Source organism: Pseudophryne corroboree, chromosome 4 (assembly GCF_028390025.1).
Source record: "Pseudophryne corroboree isolate aPseCor3 chromosome 4, aPseCor3.hap2, whole genome shotgun sequence".
Taxonomy (NCBI): domain Eukaryota; kingdom Metazoa; phylum Chordata; class Amphibia; order Anura; family Myobatrachidae; genus Pseudophryne; species Pseudophryne corroboree.
Window position 1 is genome coordinate 116,257,749 of NC_086447.1, and position 26,423 is coordinate 116,284,171.

A 26,423-nucleotide genomic window follows, 5' to 3' on the forward strand; every position below is an offset into this window, starting at 1 on the left:
AAAGGATAATTGGGGCAGATGTATTAAGCCTGGAGAAGTGATAAAGCAGTGATAAGTGCAAGGTGATAACGCACCAGCCAATCAGCTCCTAACTGTAGATTTACATAATCAAGCTGATTGGCTGGTGCGTTATCACCTTGCACTTATCACTGCGTTATCACTTCTCCAGGCTTATTACATCTGCCCCAATATGTGGTATAATGTGACGCGTTCCTCTTCATCACCTGGTAACAGTTTGTGAGGTTGAAAAAAAGACAACTGTGCATCGACTTCAACCTGTTAGTGATCTCCTACACTGTAATATTTTTAAAATTGGGATTTTTGTTTACTTACCGTAAAATCTCTTTCTCTGAGTCCATCTGGGGGACGCTGCGCCGTTACTTGTGGGTTAGAGGTGTGTGGTAGTGGAGTTTGGCACAGAATCTAAAGCTGACTCCTCCCCCCTCTAACCCCTCCCATCTCCTTCCTGCTCAGCCATATTCAGTTAACGTTTAGCCAAGCCAAAGGAGATAGACCAGAATAAAAAAATTAACCAATTAAACCAGACAAACTATAGGAGGGATCGCAGCGTCCCCCAGATGGACTCAGAGAAAGAGATTTTACGGTAAGTAAACAAAAATCCCAATTTCTCTGTCCTCCATCTGGGGGACGCTGCGCCGTTACTTGTGGGATTTCCCAAAGCAAGCTAATGAGAGGAGGGAGACGGTGACGGCATAGCCGTCTTCAATATACGACGCCCAACAGAGGCAGTCTCCAAACCAAAAGTATGAAAACGATAAAACTTTGTGAAAGTATGAACTGACGACCAGGTCGCTGCTCTGCACAGTTGCTCAACAGATGCACCACCGCGAACAGCCCAAGAGGCTCCAACAGCTCTAGTCGAATGAGCCCTAATTGAGTCAGGAACCGAAACATGAGAAGACAGGTAAGCCTGTCTTATGGCCGAAGTTATCCAACTGGCCACAGTATTTTTGGAGGCCGGCCAACCTCGTTTTGGAACATCAATTAAAACCAGTAAGTTATCCGTGCGACGGAATGACTCTGTGCGAGACAAATAGATACGCAAGGCTCGAACCACATCCAGAAGAGCCAAATGAGAGTCCTCCCCAGAAGAAGATGTCGGAGTAAAGGCAGGAAGTACAATGTCCTGATTTAAATGGAATGCTGAAACAACCTTTGGGAGGAAAGGTTTAGTCCGTAGAACCACCCGGTTCTCATGAAACACTAACAAGGGGGGTCTGCAAGAAAGGGCCGCCAACTCAGATACTCGTCTAGCTGAGGCAATAGCCAACAGAAAAACAACTTTCTGTGTCAGATAACGGAGCTCAACTGATTCTAAAGGTTCAAATGGAGAGGTCTGAAGAGCCGTAAGGACCAAGTTTAAATCCCAGGGAGGAACCGGAGGGACAAAAGGTGGTTGAATCCGAAGTACTCCCTGCAGGAATGTTTGAACCTCTGGAATATTTGCTAGTTTCTTCTGAAAAAGAACCGATAAAGCTGAAACCTGACCCTTTAGTGAAGAAAGCTTTAGGCCCTTGTCGAGACCCTCCTGAAGGAAAGAGAGTAGGCGAGGTAGTCTAAACAAATGCGGAGTCAGTCTCCGTTTTTCGCACCATGCAATGTAAATACGCCATATTCTATGGTAAATGCCTGAGGTCACCGGTTTCCTAGCTCGAATCATCGTCTGGACAACCGATCGAGAAAGACCTTTTGCCTTCAAAATCTTGGATTCAAGAGCCAAGCCGTCAAAGCCATCCGATGTAAATCTGGGTGGCGACAAGGCCCTTGAAGAAGCAGATCTGGTCGCAGAGGTAGACGAAAGGGATCTCCGACTACCATACTGCGCAGAAGAGTGTACCATTGTCGACGCGGCCAATCTGGAGTCACTAGAATCACTGCGAGACCCTCTCGCCGAATGCGTTGGAGTAGACGCGGAATCAGTGGGATTGGCGGAAACACATATCCCAGTTGAAATTGCCATGGGGCAGTAAGAGCATCGATCAGGATTGCCTGTGGATCCTGAGTCCTTGCTCCGTAGTGAGGAAGTTTCGCGTTGAGGCGAGACGCCATCAGGTCTATGTCTGGCATTCCCCATCGATCCACTAGAGAGAGAAACACTTCCTGATGAAGTTCCCATTCCCCCGGATGAATCGTGTGACGACTCAAAAAGTCTGCTTCCCAGTTTTCGACTCCTGGAATGTGGATCGCGGAGATCACCGGAACCCAGCGTTCCGCCCACGCGAGGATCTGAGCGACCTCTCTCATTGTGGACAAACTGCGAGTTCCTCCCTGTTTGTTGATGTAAGCCACTGCGGTGGCATTGTCGGACTGCACCCGAACTGGTTGACCCTGCACCATGGTTTGAATGCGAATGAGTGCATACCGAATCGCCCTTAGTTCCAGAATGTTGATTTGCAATTTTGACTCTTGATTGCTCCAGCGTCCCTGGAAGTGATGAGTCTGGAAAACTGCCCCCCAACCACTGAGGCTTGCGTCCGTGGTGACCATCATCCAAGACCAGATTGTGAACGGTGCACCCTTTTTCAAATTGTGACTGTGAAGCCACCAGTGAAGAGACTGACGAGTCTTTATCGACAAGCGGATCAACTGCAATTCGAGACGTGGTTCCGTCCGAGTCCAACAGTTGAGAATCTGCGTTTGAAGAGGACGGGCATGAAATCTGGCATATGGAACTGCCTCGAAGGAGGATACCATTTTGCCCAACACCTGCATACATCTGAGGACCGACACTACTGGTAAGTGTAACAGGGTTCGGATTCTCGACTGCAGATCCTGAATCTTGTCCGCAGGAAGAAACACCTTCTGGCTGTTGGTGTCGAATAAAAGTCCCAGAAAAATCATCTTCTGAGAAGGGAGTAGAGATGACTTTGGAAAGTTGATTATCCACCCGAACGATTGTAGAGTCTCCATTGTTAACTGCAGGTTCTGAGTGAGAATCTCCGCTGACGGTGCCTTGACCAACAGGTCGTCCAAATATGGAGTGATGTTGACCCTTTGGCAACGAAGAACTGCGACTACATGGCCTAAGACCTTTGTAAAAACTCGGGGAGCCGTAGAAAGACCAAAGGGAAGAGCTTGAAACTGAAAATGCTCCGGCCCGATTGCAAATCTCAGCAGAGACTGATGTCCTATCCAAATCGGGACATGTAAGTAGGCGTCTTTTATGTCTATTGAAGCCAAATATTCCCCTGGCTCCATGGCGGCGATAATTGAGCGAATGGATTCCATCTTGAATTTTTGGGTTGAGAGATACGGGTTGAGAGCCTTCAGATTCAGAATGGGCCGAAACGAACCATCCGGCTTGTCCACAAGAAAAAGACCTGAGTAAAACCCCCGCCCCCTTTGATGAGAGGGAACCGGAATGATCACTCCATTTTGTAAGAGGTTTGTGATTGCCTGAAGAAGAGCTTGCCGTCTGGAGGGATCGTCTGGGAGAGGTGTTATGAATAGTCGGGTTGGGACCGTCTCTTCGAAATCCAACATATATCCTCTGGAAATGACCCCCATTACCCACCGATCCGGTTTCGATAGGAGCCACACATCCCTGAACTGAAGTAACCGGGCCCCAACCTTCATTGATCCCTCCAGGGGACCTGAGACGTCATGCCTCAGGTTTGTCGGCAGGCTTACTGGCCGGTCTGCGAATAGCCTGATATCCTCTTCCTCTGAAAGAGCCCCTTCTTGGGAATCTGGAGGAAGCACGAAAGGATTGGAAGTTACCTCTGCCCTGCGTACGAAAGGACCGAAACCTTGTAGGTTTTGGTTTGTGAGGTGCAGATGGAAGGAAAGGGCTCTTTCCTCCAGTAGAATCTGAAATAATCTTCTTTAACTCTGATCCAAAAAGGAACTCACCTTCAAAAGGCACAGCCGTCAATGTTTGCTTTGAGTCAGAATCAGCATTCCAAACTCTAAGCCACAAAGAGCGTCTTGCAGATACTGTCAAGGCTGAAACCCGGGTCTGTAGCGCAACCGAATCCAACAAGGCTTCACCCACATAAGTGAGTGCCTCCGAAATCTGTTCCGCTACGTGAATGGCTTCCGACGGATCATCCGACTGCATTCCCGATACCACCTGTGCAAGCCATTCATCCACGGCCTTAAGTACCCAGGCACTCGCCAGTACTGGACGGAGAGAAACACCTGATAAAGAAAACATAGATTTTAGTAATGCTTCAATCTTTCTATCGGTAGCGTCTTTTAAGGTCACAGACTGTACCGACGGAATAACCGTAGCTTTTGCTAGATGTGAAATAGGAGCATCTACCTTAGGGGCCGTCTCCCAAAATTTCGTATCTTCCTCTGTAAAAGGATATAGAAATCTTAACTTTTTAGGCGCCTGAAAACGAGAATCCGGTTTAAGCCAGGGTTCTTTTAAAATATCCGCAAAGTGAGAATAAGAAGGGAAGGCCGTAACCTGTCTCTTTTGTCGTTTGAAGAAGGGGGAAGGAGTTTCCTCTACCACCGTGTCCTGAATATTAAGAGTCTGACGAATGGCTTCTATTAACAATCTAACACCTGAACTAGTAGAAGGTTCCTCATCTTCCCAAGCCGAAACTTCATCCCATTCAGGATCTACCTCCCCCTCCTCCAATGGAGATGCCAGGGTGTCCGCCTCCTCACCTGGAAATGCTATAGCGGGTAACGGCTGCGATCGTTTAGTAGCAGTCGAACTGCTGGCAGCATTTACAAACTTATTCAAAGATTGAGTTAAATCAGTGAGGCACTTTCCCATATTTTGGGCCCATAAAGGCTCCACCTGAGTCCGAGCAGATTCAGTCTCCCTAGATTGACGCAAATCTGAAATGGCGTCCACCATGTTTTTAACCCATGGGGGCGTCGGCTGATCTGCGGAACCTCCCTGCTGATCTGTCACTGATGCACCAGAGCATGAAGCACATAAGGTACCTGCGTCAGAACTACCTTTAGCCAGCTTTGAGCCACACTGAGAGCAGGAAAAATAAACTACCGAGGCCGTTTTTCCCTTTGTAGGTCTGTCCGGTTTACTAGTCACTTTTTCCATTCTGAAGGTATACACTAAAATAAAATCACCCTAAACCTTCTGACTAATGAGCTGTGTTAACAATCTACATTAAGGATAGAGTGGGACCTAATCCAGGATAACTGAGTGCAAGTCAGAGACTCTCCTTATTAGGTTAATCCCTAGGTGGATTCCAATATGGCCTGTAATCCCCCCTTTGATAAGCCCCCTCTATACTTGCGATTATGTTAAAATTCTCCCCCTGGCAGGCTCCGTGTGTGAAGCGCACAGCGTCCCCCTGTCTCCGTGCAGAAGAAGATGGCGTCAGGCAGATTGGCGCGCGGGCAGAGCAGGGCGGGAAGCCGTCCCTGCACTGCTGACGTCACCCCGCGCTGAAACCGGAAGTTCGGGCCGCCGCGCGCCGCTACTCACAGCATCCGCGGCGGCTTCTAGCTGGTCCCCGGGAGTCAGAAGATTCTCCCGGACCAGTCTGCCATCTGTCCCCACAACCCTCCAGGTCTCTCACTGCGGTTGTAGGGGAGAAATCTCCGGCGCCGCTCCCGCTGGCGGCGGGGGGGGGGGGGGGGCTCGTGAAATAAATGAGTGAAATAAATAGGGACAGCCCAATACTGTCGGTGACAGATTGTGGCTGTCCGTTACCTTTCTTCTGTCGTCGTTAATGTACAAAGGCCCCAGTGACCCAGGTATGGTGGCCTTTCTAGACAGCATCCTCGAGTGGAATATTAGTCCACTCCATCAATACCTGTCACCCGTAAACAGGGACTAGGCATCCTGTAAACAACAAACAAAAAAAAAAAATCTAGGAGAAATAAAAACTGTGTCTGTACTCCACAGGCACAAAATAAAAACTGAATATGGCTGAGCAGGAAGGAGATGGGAGGGGTTAGAGGGGGGAGGAGTCAGCTTTAGATTCTGTGCCAAACTCCACTACCACACACCTCTAACCCACAAGTAACGGCGCAGCGTCCCCCAGATGGAGGACAGAGAAACTAATTTTAGCTTTGGTGAATGTTTAGCCATTATTTCAAATACTCCTTGTTCGTTTTTTTTATATATATTTTGTTCGATTACTATAGTGCATGATTTACCCACAATATCCCTGTATAGCCTTATCCCTTAGAAATGTATTTAGCCCATTCTTAAAAGTAGTGACCGAGTCGGCCATTACAACTCTCTCAGGCAGGCAAATCAAAATACGTATTGTCCTTACTGTGAAGAAACCTTTCCGTCTCTTTGTGGGAAACCTCCTCTCCTCTAACCTAAGCGGGTGTCCACGTGTCCTTTGTGATGATCTTACAGAGAACAAATCCTCCGCTAGCTCTGTGTATTGACCTCTTATATATTTAAAAATGTTAATCATGTCCCCTCTTAATCTCCTCTTTTCCAGTGTAAACATGCCTAGCCTATCAAGCCTTTCCTGTATTCTAGCATCTCCACCCCCTTAATCAATTTAGTCGCCCATCTCTGAACCTTTTCTAGTTCCAGCATATCCTTTTTGTAGTATGGTGCGCATAGCTGAGCGCAGTAATCGAGATGTGGCCTCACTAGTGATTTGTATAATGGGAGTACAACACTCTCATCCATTGCATCAATTCCCCATAACTTCATATGCGAGGGCATTTGTTTTTAAAATAAAATGATTACAGTACTTGATATCAATCAAGAGTCTTCTCCTAGTATTCTGCCTTTTTCTAAAGCTTTTGTTTCCACACTCTTGGCAATTACCAGGATGCTTTAATGCTAATTAATTTGATTTAAAGCTAAAAGCACTCCCTCACCTCCTTCCGTGCATAGGGCCCGATTCAGACCTGAGCGCTCCTCTGCAAATTTGCAGAGGACTGCGATCAGATAGCCGCAGCCCATAGAGAATAAAAACCAGCCCCGTGCAAGTGTGCAAATGCATGCGTATGCCGTGCGAAAACTTCGTCAGACAGCGGACAGCTGCAAATCCGTTCGCAAATCAGTCACCATCGAATGATTTTTCCAGTCTGTGCGTAGCTCAGGACTTACTCCTACAGTGCGATAGATACAGGCTGTTTGGGTCCGGAGCTGACGTCACACACCCTGCCTGAAAACGCTTGGGAATGCCTGCGTTTTTCCTGACACTCTCCGAAAACGGGCAGTTACCACCCCCAAACGCCGGCTTCCTGTCAATCAACCTGTGTACACCTGGCGATCGAAATTTTCTCACCATTCTGACGCTGTTTGTGCTCACATGTGCGCATTGCTGTGCATACGCAGTTGTACGATAATTGGCTGCTGTGTGATTTCGCACAACAGCGATCAGGTTTGGATCGGGCCCCTAGTCTTCTGCATCATCATGAACTTGATGGATGACTACGGGGCAGCCCCTGACAATTGACTAGATATTGGAGCAGTGATTCCCAACCTTGGTCCCACACAGAACACCAACAGTCCAGATTTTAGTGATATCCATGGTTGAATCAAAAATACCTAAGTATGGCTATCTTTAAAACATGGATTGTTATTGTACCTTGAGGACTGTGGCTAGGAACCCGTCATGGAGTATGAGGGAAAGGAAGACTGAAGATCAGGGCCTGATAACAGAAACCGGTGCTTGGATGAAGAGAGACTTTTGGATGGTTGCTAAGCCAATTGTAGAGATCTGGCTTAGCAACCATCCAAAAGTCTCTCTTCATCCAAGCACCGGTTTCTGTTATCAGGCCCTGATCTTCAGTCTTCCTTTCCCTCATACTCCATGACGGGTTCCTAGCCACAGTCCTCAAGGCACAATTACAATCCATGTTTTAAAGATAGCCATACTTAGGTATTTTTGGGAAAGATTGTTCCCTGCAAGTTACATTCTGATAACAGTCTCTTCAGCGGCCTTACAGTAGTTGGTTTTTCTAACTACTTTTATACAAGGACGATTACATTTATGTTACCACCACATACCACTATCTCTAGTCTTGGGTAGTTCTGTGTTTTAAGCTCCACTGGGTGAATAGTGGCCATTATAATTTATGTGCAATCTTCCCAGAACAGCGTTTAACATTTGTCACCACATAAAGCCGTACTAGCTTCTCCAGAAGAACTTATGGAACTGTAATGTCCCCCAGTTACTATTGAACAATGTTTGATATTTGCCTCCACACTAATGGGGGGGGGGGGGGGGGGGGGTGGTACACATGGAACAATGTTTACCTATTTTATAAGCGATCTGACTAGATCACTTAGAAATTAATCACAAATCACTCCATGTACGCCCCCACAGCGATATATGCGGCCCCACGCGTCGCTATCGCCGGCTCAGATCATTCAAGCATGCAGTATAAATCTAGTCAGATTGCTTAGCAAGTCCGTTCAAATGGCCCGTGTGTACAGAAATGATCGATGACTGATAGCGATCTACGTCACCCGAACCACTCACTGCCTCTTTTTTTTTTTGCCTAGCAAAAATCACCTACACTAAATCACTTAGCACAGACCGCTTGCGCACATCGCTACATGTGTATGGGCGATCTAGTCTCCGGGAAGCTCTAAGCAAATCGCCTACACTAAATCGCTTGCGCAAATCGCTCCATGTGTATGCCCCAATACCTTTAACATACTGGACTGAATTCACTTGTGGGTGAATGTATTCGTCTTGCTGAATAAGCGCGGTGGAACAGCAGTGGTATCTTGCACAAAACTGTTCTCTACCCTATAGAACAGTGAGCACTTTTGTGCGAATCAGGCAGGGGAAGAGGGCGAGAAGGGCTGCTGTTGCCGACGTTTTAACGCAGCAGCAACGGCAATTAGCAACCTTTGCCAGCAACTGAATTCTCCCCATTAACTCTATACCAGAACTAAAGCCTGAAGTGTATTTCTATAAAACACAAACTAAAGCCTAAAACTTTTTTCTTCTAACATTTGTCATTTCCTCCTTTCCCTCTGATGACAGATCAGTCTCTTACCTGTGAACGGATGTTTGCTGGATGCTCCTGGGTATCCACTGGGGTTCCAAACCACCGTCCATGTTTTATTTGTTCACTTCTGTATTTGTTTTCTCTTCTAACACATGTAGGCACCTCTACAAGTCACTTAATACCATCAGTTCTCTCCTTACACCTCCATCATTGTTTTCAACCCCTCAGAACTACGTTGCATAACTAATGCCAGCCAGAGTACCCACTTCCTAGAGCACCACGTAAAAAATAAACCAATGTGCCAACGCTCCCACTTACACAATATTGTACACTTACCAAATAGGTCAGAATTTCAAAACACTTTACCTGTCACTGAATTTGTCCGAAATACCTTTTTTGGGTACTGACCTACTCTCCCGAAGGTTGCCGGAGACTCGTGATTTTCCCAGTAGTCCCTCACACCACCGTAAGAGTAGGCGGATATCCCGTATCCCACCCACTTCCTAGGGAAGTGGGAAGGATGGGGAAATAATACAGAGAATCTTGGGTCCTTATGGAGGAGGCGGGGCTACAATGGCACATTTTAGCCCCACTCCCCTCCCAGACCTGCAAATTGCTACATTTTGCTGCAATGGGGGCAGGGCCTAATGACACAGTGAGCCAGACCCGCTCCCAAAGCTGTCAGCAGCAGCTCCTCTCCGGGAAAGATTGCCATTTTGCTTAAAAATACCATTTAATTTATGCACCATGTTGTGTATCTATTGTGGCACAGAGAGAATGAAGACACACACACACACACACACACACACACACACCAAGCAGCTCTGCCATTAGTTGTATTATAATAATGAAGCAATAAAATCCTGCTTCGGCTAGTTCATAATAAGTGCAGCACTACAGAGGTTCCTGGTATGGGTTCAGTATGATTTCCTGACCGCGGTATCCCAACCATCAGAATCCCAACAACCCCCTTTAAAGTACCCTAACCCTCCGCTGCTCCCTACCATAACCCTCCCTTGCGGGTGCCCAACCATAACCCTCCCGGATTGTGCCTAACCCTCCCTTCCCCACTGCCTAACCCTAACCCTCCTCGCTTGGTGCCTAACCCTAAACTTCCCTCCCTGGTAACTAACCCTAAACTTCCCGTCCCTGCACCCTAACCCCCTTTATCATGCCTAAACCTAACCTCACCCCCCGCAGCAGGACATTTGGTATTCCGTCTGTCGGCACTTTGACGCAGGTACCCCAAGCAGCATCGGTATTTAGACACCGGGCTTGTGGTTTCTTTCGGGATCACGGCATCTGTATTTCGACCGCCAGGATACCGTCTGTCGGGAACTTGACTGCATCCCCTTGCAGCAGACGTAAGGGAAAACCACCATACTGTACAAGGCAGCTGATTCTCCCATTACCAGACCGCACAGGACTGTCTTGATGCTCAAATGTATGCTTACATCACTTATGTATGTCACCAGGGAAACGTTTCAACGTAAGCCATGTGCCCCAAAGGGGAGAAATAAGAGTACATCGGAAAGATACAGATCAAACACATGTAACTGTATCAATCACGTAGTTTAGACTATACCTGCTTATTATAAATGTTACAAAACGCCATGAATTTGTATTCTTTTCTATGCATTTATTATAGCCACAGCATGCACAAAACATCAAACATGAACATGAGGAAAACAAAAACTAGATGACGTACGTTAATGTTTATACACTGATCAGTGTCTGGTAAAGAACAAAATAAAATAAGGGAACATTGAAAGTAACCATAGTTGCATCATTCTAATTTTATAGCTGCAACGCTGTGTCCTCGGTGTCAGCTTGTCGTTCCATCACATGGGAATACTAGACTCAGTCAGGCTCTCACTGCGGTCTCTCCAGTGGCTGTACTGCCGGCTTTCACACATTAGAAGGTTCTGAACAGCTGGTTAGGGAGATACCCCAGATGTAGGAAGGACGTCTGAGCCTCCTTCTCTAGAGAAGCCAGTTCCTGTACAGTTGGTGCTAAAATATCTACATGTCCTTTATACAGCCCACCTGCAACGGAAAGAGGCCTCATTGTGACAATGAACTCCAGCACCTGGGAAAAACTTAAAATTTCTAATTTGCATGAAGTTCTTTAATTGTATAACAATTGTACAGCAATGCTCCATCTCACAAGATTATTTTAAAAATGTCCACGCTATCATTCCACGTGGTTATAGTGAGGTTATAATGTAAGCCCTCCAACAAGAGAACACAAACGCGGAAATACATTAGATCCCTTCTCCAACTAGTATAACAGTGGTAGGCCCAGACAGGACTCCCACAGGTGAGTAGATGAGAGGGGAGAACTCCTCTACAATACAAACAGTGCTGGTCTGCGCAGGAGGTGAAGGGACTTCTGTCACGCTCTGTCCTAGACACTAACACAGATCTTCCCCCTTCCTACAAGTGGTCAGTGAGGGTCAAGCAGCAGGGCAGTAGCAGAGACTCACATTTCTCTTAGCTTAGGGGAGAGCATTAAAAAAATATATTTTGGGTGAAATGATCTTTAAAAAAAGGCCAGAAAAATGGGCATCCATTATCACATTAGCTGGACAGTTTTACTGTACAATATATAGTACAAGTGGAGTTGAGTATCCCGTATCCAAAATGCTTGGGACCAGAAGTATTTTGGATATCGGATTTTTCCATATTTTGGAATAATTGCATACCATATTGAGATATCATGGTGATGGGACCTAAATCTAAGCACATAATTAATTTATGTTACATATACACCTTATACACACAGCCTGAAGGTTATTTTAGCCAATATATTTAATAACTTTACGCATTAAACAATGTGTGTGTACATACACACAATTCATTTATGTTTCATATACACCTTATACACACACCCTGAAGGTCATTTAATACAATATTTTTAATAACTTTGTGTATTAAATAAAGTTTGTGTACATTGAGCCATCAGAAAACAAAGGTTTCACTATTTCACCCTCACTCAAAAAAATTCCGTATTTCGGAATATTTGGATATGGGATACTCAACCTGTAGTGGTAAATGATTGAGAAAAACTTACCGCCACCAGCCCTCTTCTGTCCATACACCACTTTTCCATCAAACTCGTCCAGGGGCACTTTAATATCAGGTTCTACTTGGGATATAGTGCAAGTCAGGTGCTCCTCAATTTCAGACAGCAGCTACAGAGGAACCACAGTTACATCACTCAGTACAGTGGCACTAGCTGTCAACTACTATACATATAATAAGCACTCAAGTTAAAATGGGGAATTATTTTTGTTTTGTATTTTAAGGGGCACCCAAACTTCAGCTTTCACTGGATACCTCTGTAAGAGGTCTCACAAGAGTCTGGGTGGTGCCACTGAATGAACCACCCCTCTCTTAGTGATTGGCTGACAGTTGCACAGCCAATCACAAAGCAAGTGGGTGGTGTCATGAAAGCCACAATAAAGATGGCTGTACTCAGTAGGGCGTACGGAAAATCTGCAGCAGTGTGGGGTTGCCCTTAAAAATGTTAACATCTGATCAGTACACACAGTACAATTCCTTACACCTTAAACTTCAATTACTGTAACAGAACTTAAAAAAGCTTAGAAAGAATGTTACCTGCATCTCATTGTACCATATTGTGCAGCCCCCATCTTCCTTCAGCCGGGTGTTATAACAGCCTTTACCACGACTGCTACAAACATGATACCAAACCTATCACAAAAACAAATGCTTGCGTTAAAAAGGTTAAGTCCGTTAAAACTTCTGTTTACATAACTGTTGTAGACAAAGCATCTCCCAACTCATCCATAACTCTCTTCCAGTATTTTTACCTTTTCTCAGAATTCTGATACCAAGCCTATACAAACATGGTGGTGTTCCGATTACTAGATTTTTATTTTATTATTAACCCTTTCAAGATTGTAGATGGTTTATGCTGAGCCAGTATGTTTTTAACTACATTAAGACTACTTTTATGTTAGAATTTCACGTACAAACTTTATCAATTGTGCTCAGGGTTATATTTAACTATTAATAGCCATATTAGAAAACAACCCGAAAAACATCAGCCTAGTTCTATAATTAATTGTGTATATGATTATTAAGATATGTAGTGTATATTGGTTCCTTAAGAGTGTGATATACATTTCGCCAAACCAAACGTATGATCACATAGCGTAAGAGTCCTTGGCGCTTTCTCCTGTTTACCCATTAGATGTACAGGTCATTCTCTCAACAGACTTCTAAAAACGTGTAAAAAGGAGAAAGATCCAAGGACTATATTACACTATATGGCTGTATTTTTGTGTGGCGATACTTATTAGTTATTGCTCAGGCACATTCTTCCCAGCGCGGCTAGTGATTACAGTTTATGCGTTATAGGATTGTATGATCACAGTGACTAAAGTTTCTTACCTTTTCTTTTTCACTTGCCACCAAAGAAATAGCCAAACCCATCCTGAAAAAAACAACACAGCCTAATCGTCACATCAGCTGGAGAAGCTATCAGTTATTTACAACCTCTCCCGTTGCCAACAGTACAAGTCAAAGTGAATGATCGCATTAAACAAATCTTTAACACAGACTCCCAATTAGAGCCGTCTTTAAATCAACCAATCATGATCCACTTTTTATTTTAAAGCAAAGCATATTAAACAATGGTGGTGCTAAACCTCCCTAACTGGAGGGAGCAGTGTGGATCATCAAATCGACAGTGTCTAGGTCGACAATGTTTAGGTTGACCACTATAGGTCACTAGGTCGACAGGGTTGGAAGGTCGACAGGGTTTCTAGGTCGACATGTGCTAGGTCGACAGGTCAAAAGGTCGACATGAGGTTTTGTGTGTTTTTTTGTGTCGTTTTCTTCATAGAGTGACCGGGAACCCCAATTAGTGCACCGTGTCCCCTCGCATTTTCGGGCAAGGTGCCTCGCTCCGCTATCGCTTCGCTCGGCACAGATTACCGTTCCAATCGTAGTCGACATGGATCGTTAAGTATGAAAAAGTGAAAAAGAAAAAAAAAAAGTGAAAAACTCATGTCGACCTTTTGACCTGTCGACCTAGCACTTATCGACCTAGAAACCCTGTCGACCTAGTGATTGTCGACCTAGACAGTGTCGATCTTCAGACCGGATCCCGGAGGGAGACCCACCAAACAGTTATGTCTGAAACAAGCTGACACATGATGAAAACAATACCTGTCCGCTCTGCCAACTCTACCGATGCGATGGACGTAGTTCTGCTTCTCATCCGGAAGGGTTACATTGATAACTGCATGGAAAAGAGGAAAGTAGCTTCACACATCTAAGAGCATGTACTAGGACTGTGTGCTACAGAGAGTCAACATGTATTAATATTAACACAACCTCAAGATTTAAACATAAAACAAATTAAAAAGGTACAAATTCTCACCATAAGGGACTCCATGGATATCAATACCTCTGGCAGCCACATCCGTACAGACCAGGAACCGAACTTCAGCTTTCTTAGAACAGAAAACACATCAACATTACAAACAATATAAAATAGCAGAGAGACTTTACAGGAGAAATCAAACTAAGCGCCGCTCCCTGGAGAAGGGATGTTTACACCAAGGAAGAGGCGTCGGCTAAGTTTATGGACTGTCCTGCTTCCTGAGAAATAAGCCAATATAGGGTCTGTTCCAACACATTGCTTTAACAGCCCTAATCAAGATCTAATTTGGATATCGTCCAGATCAGTGTAGAACCGGTTTAAACGATGACCTCCTTTACTGCACTAGTTGGGCCTTAGCAGTGCAGGTGGGAGCAGGCAGGCCTCTTCTGCAATGTGATTTGGGCTAAATGGGCATTTAGGATATACAGGGTTATGGTGCATAGATCAGGCACTATAGTTATAATAAAATGAGGGGAAAAACACAATACAATGGCCGACTTTGTCAACAGTTAAAATTAGCCCTGAAAATAATAGTGTAGGAGAACACAAACAGGTTGAACTCGATTGGACAAATTGTCTTTTTTCAACATCAGAAACTATGTAACTATGTAAGGGACAGCGCCATGCAAAAAATGTTTGCTCCGGAGGAGTGAAATAGAAGGCGCAATCTATTCCCTTTATATATTATAATGAAAACCTATGGAGTCGGCCTAATCCAGCGTATTGCACAACAATCAGATGCATCCATCTACTATATGACAGCATTCTGTCTCCCTGGATTATTGTAAAATGCTACAGTACATGTTATAACAGTACAATGTACTAGATTATACAAGAACTACCCATTTTAATAATGCAGCAATATCGCGAGAGCACGGTAAAGTTGGAAACCAGTGACTGTGAAAAGGTACAATGGTGCAGCAGAGAGAGGATGAAGAGCATGAAGAGCAGATCCAGCAGTGGTATTGGCCAGAGCTGGAATGTCCCAATTACATACAGTATTCCTAATAAAATCTACTGAAAACTAAAACAACCTGCATAGAAGAAATACAGGGAAACATACATTTATTGATGGACACACAATCCTTTTAATAAAATGGTAAAAGCATTTTGTATTTATCAGAAGGAACAGTGTCAATTTGCGGTTTTGACATGTAAATTCAGTAGCCTGCAGCTGCCTCATCCCTCTATACCTGCAGATTCTAATCACTAACAGAAGTCCCACAAGTGGCACCAGAGCAACAGTGACATCTACAGGCTAATCAAAGAAACGCATCTACTGAGCGCTCTGAGGAGACACCTTCTGCACTGGCAGCAGCCACTATTGTACCTTAAATCTTTCCAGGTTCTGCTTCCTTTCATGGGGTTTCCGGTCACTATGAAGACACACACACGAGAACTGATGTCCTTTTCTATCAGGTCCTAGAAATAAGCACATCCACGTCCGTTTCAGATATTAATATTATAATTATCCTCATTGTTTATATATATATATATATATATATATATATATATATATATATATATATATATATATAGCGCCACAAGGGTTCCGCAGCACAAAGTAAATAAGCAAAATAGGAGAACAAGGTCTTACAGTACAAGACAAGGTAGGACAAATACATGGTATATAAACATTTCTGCATCAGGGGACAGAACACTGAAATAATCATCAGGGTGGCAGATACTGAGGGATTGGTGCCGTTATAGTGAGTATGGAGTAGGAAACAGTCTCACGGGGGTATCCAATTAGCAGCGAAAAATGATCAGGAGCGGAAAACTGACTTGTTTTGTGATTTTTTGATAATATTTTTTTTGTCAATCCTATTAGGACGCCTGGACAAAAAAATTCTTAAAAAAACACAGTTTCACTGAGGCGTGTGTTTTCACAGTCACAGCCCTGTTTACGCGCAAAAATGGGGCAGCTTTTGGGGATTTTGTCTTGCACTAGCCTTTCGGGCTAGTTGGATCAACATTAGCCTTGAGAAAATATTGTGGCTAATTAAATACGGCCTTAAGAGAGGGAAAAGCACATGAAGAAAGAGGGCCCTGCTTGTGAGAGCTTACATTCTAAAGGGGAGGAGCGGACAGAGAGGGGTGACACAGAATGGGTAGACAGTGAGCATGGAACAGAGGGTTAGAATGAGAGATGGCTGGAATTGATGAAGAAGTGTCTTGAGAGCCCGTTGAAAGTTTTGAAAAGAGGTGGAGAGTCTGATAGGGAGAAAGAGAGAATTCCAGCCATGGCCAAAATCTTGGAGGAAGTAATCAGTTGGCAGGGGAGACAGCATGCATTTGTGGAGCAAAGAGGGTGGGTTGGAGTGTAAAGGAAGTTACGGTCAGAGTTGTAAACGGGCGAGAAATGGGTGAGGACTATGGGCCTAATTCAGACCTGATCGCAGCAGCAAATTTGTTCGCTAATGGGCAAAAAACCATGTGCACTGCAGGGGGGGGGCAGATAAAACGGTTCCGGTATGAATGGTCGACCATGTTATGGTCGACAGTCATTAGGTCGACCACTATTGGTCGACATTGACATGGTCGACCTGGACACATGGTCGACACATGAAAGGTCGCCATATGAAAAGGTCGACATGAGTTTAACTTTTTTTGGTGTCGTTTTCTGCGTAAAGTGACTGGGAACCCCAATTAGTGCGCCATGCTTCGGGCATGGTGCCTTCGCTCCGCTACCGCTTCGCTCGGCACACTTTACCGTTCCAATCGTAGTCCATGTGGATCGTAAAGTATGGAAAAGTTCCCCACAAGAAATAAAAGTTAAAAAACTCATGTCGACCTTTTCATGTGTCGACCATTTTCATGTGTCGACCATGTGTCCATGTGGACCAATAGTGGTTGACCTAATGACTGTCGACCATAACATGGTCGACCATGTGAACGGATACCAGATAAAACACGTGCAAAGAGAGTTAGATTTGGGTGGGTTATATTGTTTCTGTGCAGGGTAAATACTGGCTGCTTTATTTGTACACTGCAATTTAGATTTCACTTTTAACACACCCCACCCACATCTAACTCTTTCTGCACATGTTATATCTGCCCCCCTGTAGTGCACATGGTTTTGCCCATTAGCTAACAAATTTTGCTGCTGCGATCAGATCTGAATTAGGCCCTATGTAAGAGTGTGTGAGAAGCCCGAGTTGGATTTGGAAGGGGAGCAAGTGTAGGGCTTGTAAGAGAGGGGAGGGAGACATAGTACATTTGGTGAGGAAGATGAGGCGGGCAACAGCATTGCGGATAGACTGGATATAGTTAATTATGCACTATTACCGCAGACATCAGAAGTAATGTAAATAAGCAAACCCCCAATAAAATCATGATAAAAGTATTATAACATGATGGAACAGCAAGACGAGTAAATCATTTGGAACACCACTATTTTGGCAGCAACAGAAAGGTTGGGTAGTAAAACATTTCTCCACAGTAAAGGTCCATACACACTTAATGATAAAATGAGCGACGTCGCTCATTTTCCCCCTCCTTGAGCGACGTCGCTCATTTTATCGTCAAGTGTGTATGCCGCCAGCGACGACCGATGCGCGGCCCCGCGGGTCGGCAACGATCGTCGCTGTCGGTAGGGCATGCATGAAGGATGTGGACTGTCGTCCATGACCTTTATGCAGGGCTGGCGGGGGCGTGACGTCACTGAGCGATATGAGCGGTCATATCGCTCAGTGCGTACAGGCGGCAGCCGACAGGCCGGCCCGGGAGGGGGAAACGTTAGACGATGTCGCTCATAGAGCGACATCGTCTAATGTGTATGGGCCTTAAGTCTTATGAATTTTACTGTGATGACATAAATGGTGACAAATATCAGTCCTGTAAAATATACATGGGTGGAGACAGCAGGGCAGAGGAGGGGGTTAATGTTCGCTGATACCACTTCTCTCCCATATCAGCAGTTCATTCATCTAACCCACTCTTTCCCAATCTCGGTCCTCAAGGCACACCGACAGTCCAGTATAATGATATCCATGCTTGGACACAGATGTTTAAATGAAAATAACTGAGGTACTAATTAAGTCACCTGTGCTCAAGTATGGATACCGTTAAAACCTTCACTGATAGTGTGCTTTGAGGACGGATGTTGGGAACCCCTAACAAAGGTGGAGAGTAAACAGCAGGGCAGAGAGGGTTAACACATGGGTGGAGAGCAAATCACAAGGCAGAGAGATTTAGTACATAGTAGGGAGCAATCAGTAGGGCAAAAGTGTTCACACATGGGAGGAGAGCAGGCAGCAGGGCAGAGGGGAGTAATACATGGGTGGAGGGTACACAGCAGGGCAGAGAGGAGAAAATAAGATTTTACTCACCGGTAAATCTATTTCTCGTAGTCCGTAGTGGATGCTGGGACTCCGTAAGGACCATGGGGAATAGCGGCTCCGCAGGAGACTGGGCACAACTAAAAGAAAGCTTTTGGTCTATCTGGTGTGCACTGGCTCCTCCCTCTATGACCCTCCTCCAGACCTCAGTTAGGATACTGTGCCCGGAAGAGCTGACACAATAAGGAAGGATTTGGAATCCCGGGTAAGACTCATACCAGCCACACCAATCACACTGTATAACTCGTGATAACTATACCCAGTTAACAGTATGAACAATAACTGAGCCTCTCAACAGATGGCTCAACAATAACCCTTTAGTTAAACAATAACTATATACAAGTATTGCAGAATTCCGCACTTGGGATGGGCGCCCAGCATCCACTACGGACTACGAGAAATAGATTTACCGGTGAGTAAAATCTTATTTTCTCTGACGTCCTAAGTGGATGCTGGGACTCCGTAAGGACCATGGGGATTATACCAAAGCTCCCAAACAGGCGGGAGAGTGCGGATGACTCTGCAGCACCGAATGGGCAAACTCTAGGTCCTCCTCAGCCAGGGTGTCAAACTTGTAGAATTTAGCAAATGTGTTTGACCCCGACCAAGTAGCTGCTCGGCAAAGTTGTAGGGCCGAGACCCCTCGGGCAGCCGCCCAAGAAGAGCCCACCTTCCTCGTGGAATGGGCTTTCTCTGATTTAGGATGCAGCAGTCCAGCCGCAGAATGTGCAAGCTGAATCGTACTACAGATCCAGCGAGCAATAGTCTGCTTTGAAGCAGGAGCACCCAGCTTGTTGGGTGCGTACAGGACAAACAACGAGTCAGTTTTCCTGACACTAGCTGTCCTGGAAACATAAATTTTCAGGGCCCTGACTACGTCCAACAACTTGGAAGCCTCCAAGTCTTTAGTAGCCGCAGGCACCACGATAGGTTGGTTCAAATGAAAGGCTGATACCACCTTAGGGAGAAACTGGGGACGAGTCCTTAATTCTGCCCTATCCATATGGAAAATCAGATAAGGGCTTTTACATGACAAAGCCGCCAATTCTGACACACGCCTGGCCGAAGCCAAGGCCAACAGCATGACCACTTTTCACGTGAGATATTTTAATTCCACGGTTTTAAGTGGCTCAAACCAATGTGACTTTAGGAAATCCAACACCACGTTGAGATCCCAAGGTGCCACTGGAGGCACAAAAGGGGGCTGAATATGCAGCACTCCCTTAACAAAAGTCTGAACTTCATGTAGTGAAGCCAGTTCTCTCTGGAAGAAAATCGATAGAGCCGAAATCTGGACCTTAATGGAACCCAATTTTAGGCCCATAGTCACCCCTGACTGTAGGAAGTGCAGGAAACGGCCCAGCTGAAATTCCTCCGTTGGGGCCTTCCTGGCCTCACACCACGCAACATATTTTCGCCAAATGCGGTGATAATGGTTTGCGGTCACTTCTTTCCTAGCTTTAATCAGCGTAGGAATGACTTCCTCCGGAATGCCCTTTTCCTTCAGGATCCGGTGTTCAACCGCGATGCCGTCAAACGCAGCCGCGGTAAGTCTTGGAACAGACAGGGCCCCTGCTGCAGCAGGTCCTGTCTGAGCGGCAGAGGCCATGGGTCCTCTGAGATCATTTCTTGAAGTTCCGGGTACCAAGCTCTTCTTGGCCAATCCGGAACAATGAGTATAGTTCTTACTCCTCTTCTCCTTATTATCCTCAGTACCTTGGGTATGAGAGGAAGAGGAGGGAACACATAAACCGACCGGTACACCCACGGTGTCACTAGAGCGTCCACAGCTATCGCCTGAGGGTCTCTTGACCTGGCGCAATATCTTTCTAGCTTTTTGTTTAGGCGGGACGCCATCATGTCCACCTGTGGCCTTTCCCAACGGTTTACAATCAGTTGGAAGACTTTTGGATGAAGTCCCCACTCTCCGGGGTGGAGGTCGTGCCTGCTGAGGAAGTCTGCTTCCCAGTTGTCCACTCCCGGAATGAACACTGCTGACAGTGCTAACAGGTGATTTTCCGCCCATCGGAGAATCCTTGTGGCTTCTGCCATCGCCGTCCTGCTTCTTGTGCCGCCCTGTCGGTTTACATGGGCGACTGCCGTGATGTTGTCTGACTGGATCAGTACCGGCTGGTTTTGAAGCAGGGGTTTTGCCTGACTTAGGGCATTGTAAATGGCCCTCAATTCCAGAATATTTATGTGTAGGGAAGTCTCCTGACTAGAGATGAGCGGATTCGGTTTTACTCGGTTTTACTCGGTTCTCAAAACCGAATCTTATTGGCTCACGGGTGTCACGTGTTTTGGATAGCCAATAAGATTCGGTTTTGAGAACCGAGTAAAACCGAGTAAAACCGAATCCGCTCATCTCTGCTCCTGACTTGACCATAGTCCTTGGAAGTTTCTTCCCTGTGTGACTGCCCCCCAGCCTCGAAGGCTGGCATCCGTGGTCACCAGGACCCAGTCCTGTATGCCGAATCTGCGGCCCTCTTGAAGATGAGCACTTTGCAGCCACCACAGCAGAGACACCCTGGTCCTTGGAGACAGGGTTATCAGCCGATGCATCTGAAGATGCGATCCGGACCACTTGTCCAACAGGTCCCACTGAAAAGTTCTTGCATGGAACCTGCCGAATGGAATTGCTTCGTATGAAGCTACCATCTTTCCCAGGACTCGCGTGCAGTGATGCACCGACACCTGTTTTGGTTTTAGGAGGCCTCTGACTAGAGATGACAGCTCCCTGGCCTTCTCCTCCGGGAGAAACACTTTTTTCTGTTCTGTGTCCAGAACCATCCCCAGGAACAGTAGACGTGTCGTAGGGACCAGCTGTGACTTTGGAATATTTAGAATCCAACCGTGCTGTTGTAGCACCACCCGAGATAGTGCTACCCCGACCAACAACTGCTCCCTGGACCTCGCCTTTATCAGGAGATCGTCCAAGTACGGGATAATTAAAACTCCCTTTTTTCGAAGGAGTATCATCATTTCGGCCATTACCTTGGTAAATACCCTCGGTGCCGTGGACAGACCAAACGGCAACGTCTGGAATTGGTAATGACAATCCTGTACCACAAATCTGAGGTACTCCTGGTGAGGATGGTAAATGGGGACATGCAGGTAAGCATCCTTGATGTCCAGTGATACCATGTAATCCCCCTCATCCAGGCTTGCAATAACCGCCCTGAGCGATTCCATCTTGAACTTGAATTTTTTATATATGTGTTCAAGGATTTCAAATTTAAAATGGGTCTCACCGAACCGTCCGGTTTCGGTACCACAAACATTGTGGAATAGTAACCCCGTCCTTGTTGAAGGAGGGGCACCTTGACTATCACCTGCTGGGAATACAGCTTGTGTATTGCCTCTAACACTGCCTCCCTGCCTGAGGGAGTTGTAGGCAAGGCAGATTTGAGGAAACGGCGGGGGGGGAGACGTCTCGAATTCCAGCTTGTACCCGAGATACTACTTGAAGGATCCAGGGATCTACCCGTGAGCGAGCCCACTGATTGCTGAAGTTTTTGAGACGGGCCCCCACCGTACCTGGCTCCGCCTGTGGAGCCCCAGCGTCATGCGGCGGACTTGGAGGAAGCGGGGGAGGACTTTTGCTCCTGGGAACTGGCTGTATGCTGCAGCTTTTTCCCTCTACCTCTGCCTCTGGGCAGAAACGACGCGCCTTTAACCCGCTTGCCCTTATGGGGCCGAAAGGACTGTACCTGATAATACGGTGCTTTCTTTGGCTGTGAGGGAACATGGGGTAAAAATGCTGACTTCCCAGCTGTTGCTGTGGAAACGAGGTCCGAGAGACCATCCCCGAACAACTCCTCACCCTTATAAGGCAAAACTTCCATGTGCCTTTTAGAATCTGCATCACCTGTCCACTGCCGAGTCCATAACCCTCTCCTGGCAGAAATGGACATTGTACTTATTTTAGATGCCAGCCGGCAAATATCCCTCTGTGCATCTCTCATGTATAAGACTGCGTCTTTAATATGCTCTACGGTTAGCAATATAGTGTCCCTGTCTAGGGTATCAATACTTTCCGACAGGGAATCTGACCACGCAGCTGCAGCACTGCACATCCATGCTGAAGCAATAGCTGGTCTCCGTATAATACCTGTGTGTGTATATACAGACTTCAGGATAGCCTCCTGCTTCCTATCAGCAGGCTCCTTTAGGGCGGCCGTATCCGGAGACGGTAGTGCCACCTTCTTTGACAAGCGTGTGAGCGCTTTATCCACCCTAGGGGATGTTTCCCAACGTGACCTATCCTCTGGCGGGAAAGGGTACGTCATTAGTAACCTTTTAGAAATTACCAGTTTCTTATCGGGGGAAGCCCACGCTTCTTCACACACTTCATTTAATTCCTCAGATGGGGGAAAAAATAGGATTTTGGTACTTACCAGGTAAATCCTTTTCTTTGAATCCATAGGGGGCACTGGAGTACTCTTGGGATATGGACGGCTTCCACCGGAAGAAGGCACTGAATAAATTAATTTTTGAGACTACTCCTCCCCTCCATATCCTCGAGCACTTCAGTGTTTTTTACTGAGCCGAACAGGATCGATAGAGAGATTGACCAAAGGAGAATTACATATAATCTCACGGACAACAATAAAGTTGACACAAAACGTAACAGACAACTAAACAGTTGACACCATAACTGATTAATCCTTGTTAAATTTAAACCAGTCGTGAAAGTGTGTTACCATAAGAACCACTGAACTTCCTAAAACAGGTAAACTGCTCTGGGTGGGCGTCCAGTGCCCCCTATGGATTCAAAGAAAAGGATTTACCTGGTAAGTACCAAAATCCTATTTTCTTTATCATCCACTAGGGGTCACTGGAGTACTCTTGGGATGTACCAAAGTTTCCTCCGTGGTGGGAGAGCTGTTTGGCACTTGTAACACTAAACGGCCAAAGCTAGATGCTGATGCCGCGAAAGTATCAAACTTGTAAAAGCGCACAAACGTGTGCACTGAAGACCAAGTAGCCGCACGGCAAAGCTGTGTCGTAGAAGCCCCACGACTCGCTGCCCATGACGTTCCCACAGAACGTGTGGAATGAGCTGTTACTGAAGTAGGTGGCTGTAACCTAGCATAAAGGTAAGCCTGACGTATGGTCAGTTTGATCCATCTGGATAAGGTTTGCTTAGAGGCTGGCCAACCCCTCTTAGCCGCATCATAGAGAACAAACAACGTATCCGTTTTACGCACAGTAGACGTTCGGGATACATAGATGCGCAATGCGCGAACCACATCCAACGTTCCAGAATCTCCTGTTAACACAGGAACTACTATTGGTTGATTGATGTGAAAAGACGACACTACCTTTGGTAGAAAAGCGGGATTCGTCCGAAGTTCCGCTCTGTCATCATGAAAAACTAAATACGGTGACTTGCACGACAAGGCACCCAGATCTGAAACACGCCTAGCCGAAGCTAAGGCTAAAAGAAAAATCGTTTTCCAAGTGAGAAATTTAATATCCACTTGTCGTAAAGGTTCAAAGTAATCGGACTGTAAGAAATCTAAAACCAGATTCAAGTCCCATGGTGCTGTAGGTGGAATGAAAGGAGGCTGTATCCTCTTTACACCCTGTAAAAACGTATGTATTGACGGCAACGAGGCCAATTTCCTTTGAAAGAAAATTGACAACGCAGATACCTGCACCTTTAGTGTGGAAAGACGTAGTCCTCCATCTAACCCCATCTGTAAAAATAACAAAAGACGGGATAAATTAAAAGATGATGTCGGAAATTTCCGAGCTTCACACCAACTTATATAAGTACGCCAGATTCTGTAATAATGAGCTGCCGTAACCGGCTTCCTAGCTCGTACCATGGTTGGTATAACAGACTCAGGAATGCCCTCTCTTCTTAAGATGGCCTTTTCAACAGCCACCCCGTCAAACGCAGCCGCGCTAAATCGGGGTAAAGGAACGGACCCTGTTGTAACAGGTCCGGACGTAGTGGGAGTGGCCACGGATCGTCTGCGAGTAACCCGAGGAGATCCGAGAACCAAGCCCTCCGAGGCCAATGAGGCGCTATTAGTATGACTGTGACGGACCCTCTCTTGATCCGTTTTAGCAACAGCGGGAGCAGCGGAAACGGTGGAAACAGATACACAAGGCTGTACGGCCACGTGGCTGTGAGAGCATCCACCGCCACTGCCCCTGGATCTCTTGTTCTGGATACATATCGTGACACCTGATGATTGTGGCGGGATGCCATCAGATCCACCTGAGGGTACCCCCACTTCTGGATCAACATCTGAAATACTTCTGGATTTAATGCCCACTCTCCTGGATGAAAATCCCGACGACTGAGAAAATCTGCCTCCCAGTTGTCCACTCCCGGAATGAACACTGCCGACAATATCACCTGGTGATATTCGGCCCATCTGAGGATCCGAGCTACTTCCCGCATTGCCATGCGGCTTCTCGTTCCTCCTTGTTTGTTTATGTATGCGACTGCCGTCGCATTGTCTGACTGCACCTGAACAGTCTGAAAACGAAACATGTACACTGCTTGTCTTAGAGCATTGTAAATCGCCCTGAGTTCCAGAACATTTATGGATAGCGATCTTTCGTGATTTGCCCAGAGGCCCTGGAGCCGATGACTCTGAACTACAGCTCCCCAACCTCTGAGACTTGCGTCTGTTGTCAGAATTATCCAATTCACGACGCCGAATCGTCTCCCTGCAGATAGATTGTGTATTTTTAACCACCAGAGAAGAGACACCCTGACTTGTGGCGACAATCTCACCCTGTGGTGCAACTGCAGATGTGATCCCGACCATTGCGCTAACACCTCCAGTTGAAACGGACGTGAGTGAAACCTCCCGAACTGAAGTGCTTCGAAAGCCGCCACCATTGTGCCTAAAAGGCGAATGCACAAATGTACTGAGACTGTGCGTGGCTTGAGCACTAATTGCACCAGATGACGAATGACCTGTACTTTCTGTTGTGGCAGGTAAACCTTTTGTTTTACTGTATCGAGAATCATCCCTAGGAATTGAAGTCGCTGACACGGAATTAGATGTGATTTCTTTAAACTGACTATCCAACCGTGCTGAACTAGTACATTGTACGTTAGCAAAGCATGCTGGAGAAGCAATTGTTGAGACGGAGCCTTTATGACTAGATCGTCCAAATACGGAACAATTATTACCCCTAGGGACCTGAGATGAGCTATCATCACGGACATTACCTTGGTGAATACCCGAGGCGCTGATGAGAGGCCAAACGGGAGAGCCTGAAACTGGTAATGGTCTCGCCTTATCGCAAACCTTAAGAAACTCTGGTGAGGTGGCCAAATCGGAATGTGTAAGTACGCATCCTTGAGATCCAGTGCAATCATGAATTCCTGCGGCTCTAACCCTGCAATTACTGACCTGAGAGATTCCATCTTGAATCTGTGGTAAGTGACGTAATGATTGAGACCTTTTAGGTTCAATATTGGCCTGACTGAGCCATCTGGTTTTGGTACCAGAAACAGACTGGAATAATAACCCTGCCCCTGTTCCTGCACGGGGACCGGAATTACAACTGCAGCATTCAGCAGAGACTGAATGGCAACCTGCAGAACTGCTTTCTTGTCGTCCGACACAGGCAGTCCTGTCGTGAAAAATCTTCCTGTCGGAAGATAATCGAACTCTATTTTGTAACCCTCTAATACTAACTTGCGGATCCACCCATCTGTGGACGTCTGCAGCCACGCCCCCTGAAAGCTCTGAAGGCGTGCTCCCACAATTGGAGATCCGAGATGGGCTGGGAGCCCGTCATGC

The 26,423-nt window shown here is 46.2% G+C and overlaps 2 protein-coding genes across 3 annotated transcripts in view; both read right to left on the minus strand.

The window, feature by feature from the left end:
* Positions 1-1,716: 1,716 nt before the first annotated feature.
* LOC134910851 (uncharacterized) lies at positions 1,717-5,203 on the minus strand. Its single transcript, XM_063919235.1, has 2 exons — positions 3,874-5,203; positions 1,717-3,710 (listed from the first exon to the last, which is right to left on the minus strand). Exons 1-2 carry the CDS (start codon positions 5,039-5,041, stop codon positions 1,717-1,719), a joined length of 3,162 nt encoding a protein of 1,053 aa, XP_063775305.1. The 5' UTR covers positions 5,042-5,203.
* Positions 5,204-10,507: 5,304 nt separating this feature from the next.
* The window catches only part of DDX1 (DEAD-box helicase 1), a 68,053-nt gene continuing 52,137 nt past the window's right edge, over positions 10,508-26,423 (minus strand). For both annotated transcript variants that reach the window (XM_063915379.1, XM_063915378.1), the window contains exons 20-26: positions 15,636-15,727; positions 14,303-14,375; positions 14,089-14,161; positions 13,309-13,351; positions 12,511-12,606; positions 11,963-12,083; positions 10,508-10,935 (exon numbers count right to left, since the gene is read on the minus strand). In XM_063915379.1, coding sequence (XP_063771449.1) covers positions 10,805-10,935; positions 11,963-12,083; positions 12,511-12,606; positions 13,309-13,351; positions 14,089-14,161; positions 14,303-14,375; positions 15,636-15,727 — 629 coding nt within the window. In that variant the 3' untranslated portion in view covers positions 10,508-10,804. The remainder of the gene's footprint in view (positions 10,936-11,962; positions 12,084-12,510; positions 12,607-13,308; positions 13,352-14,088; positions 14,162-14,302; positions 14,376-15,635; positions 15,728-26,423) is intronic.

What these genes read in the sequence shown, in the direction of transcription:
- LOC134910851 (XM_063919235.1), bottom strand. Translation starts at nt 5,041, where the DNA reads ATGGAAAAAGTGACTAGTAAACCGGACAGACCTACAAAGGGAAAAACG. An exon ending in GACGGCTGTGCCTTTTGAAG is followed by an intron (nt 3,711 to 3,873) that starts GTGAGTTCCTTT and finishes TGCTTCCTCCAG; the next exon opens with ATTCCCAAGAAGGGGCTCTT.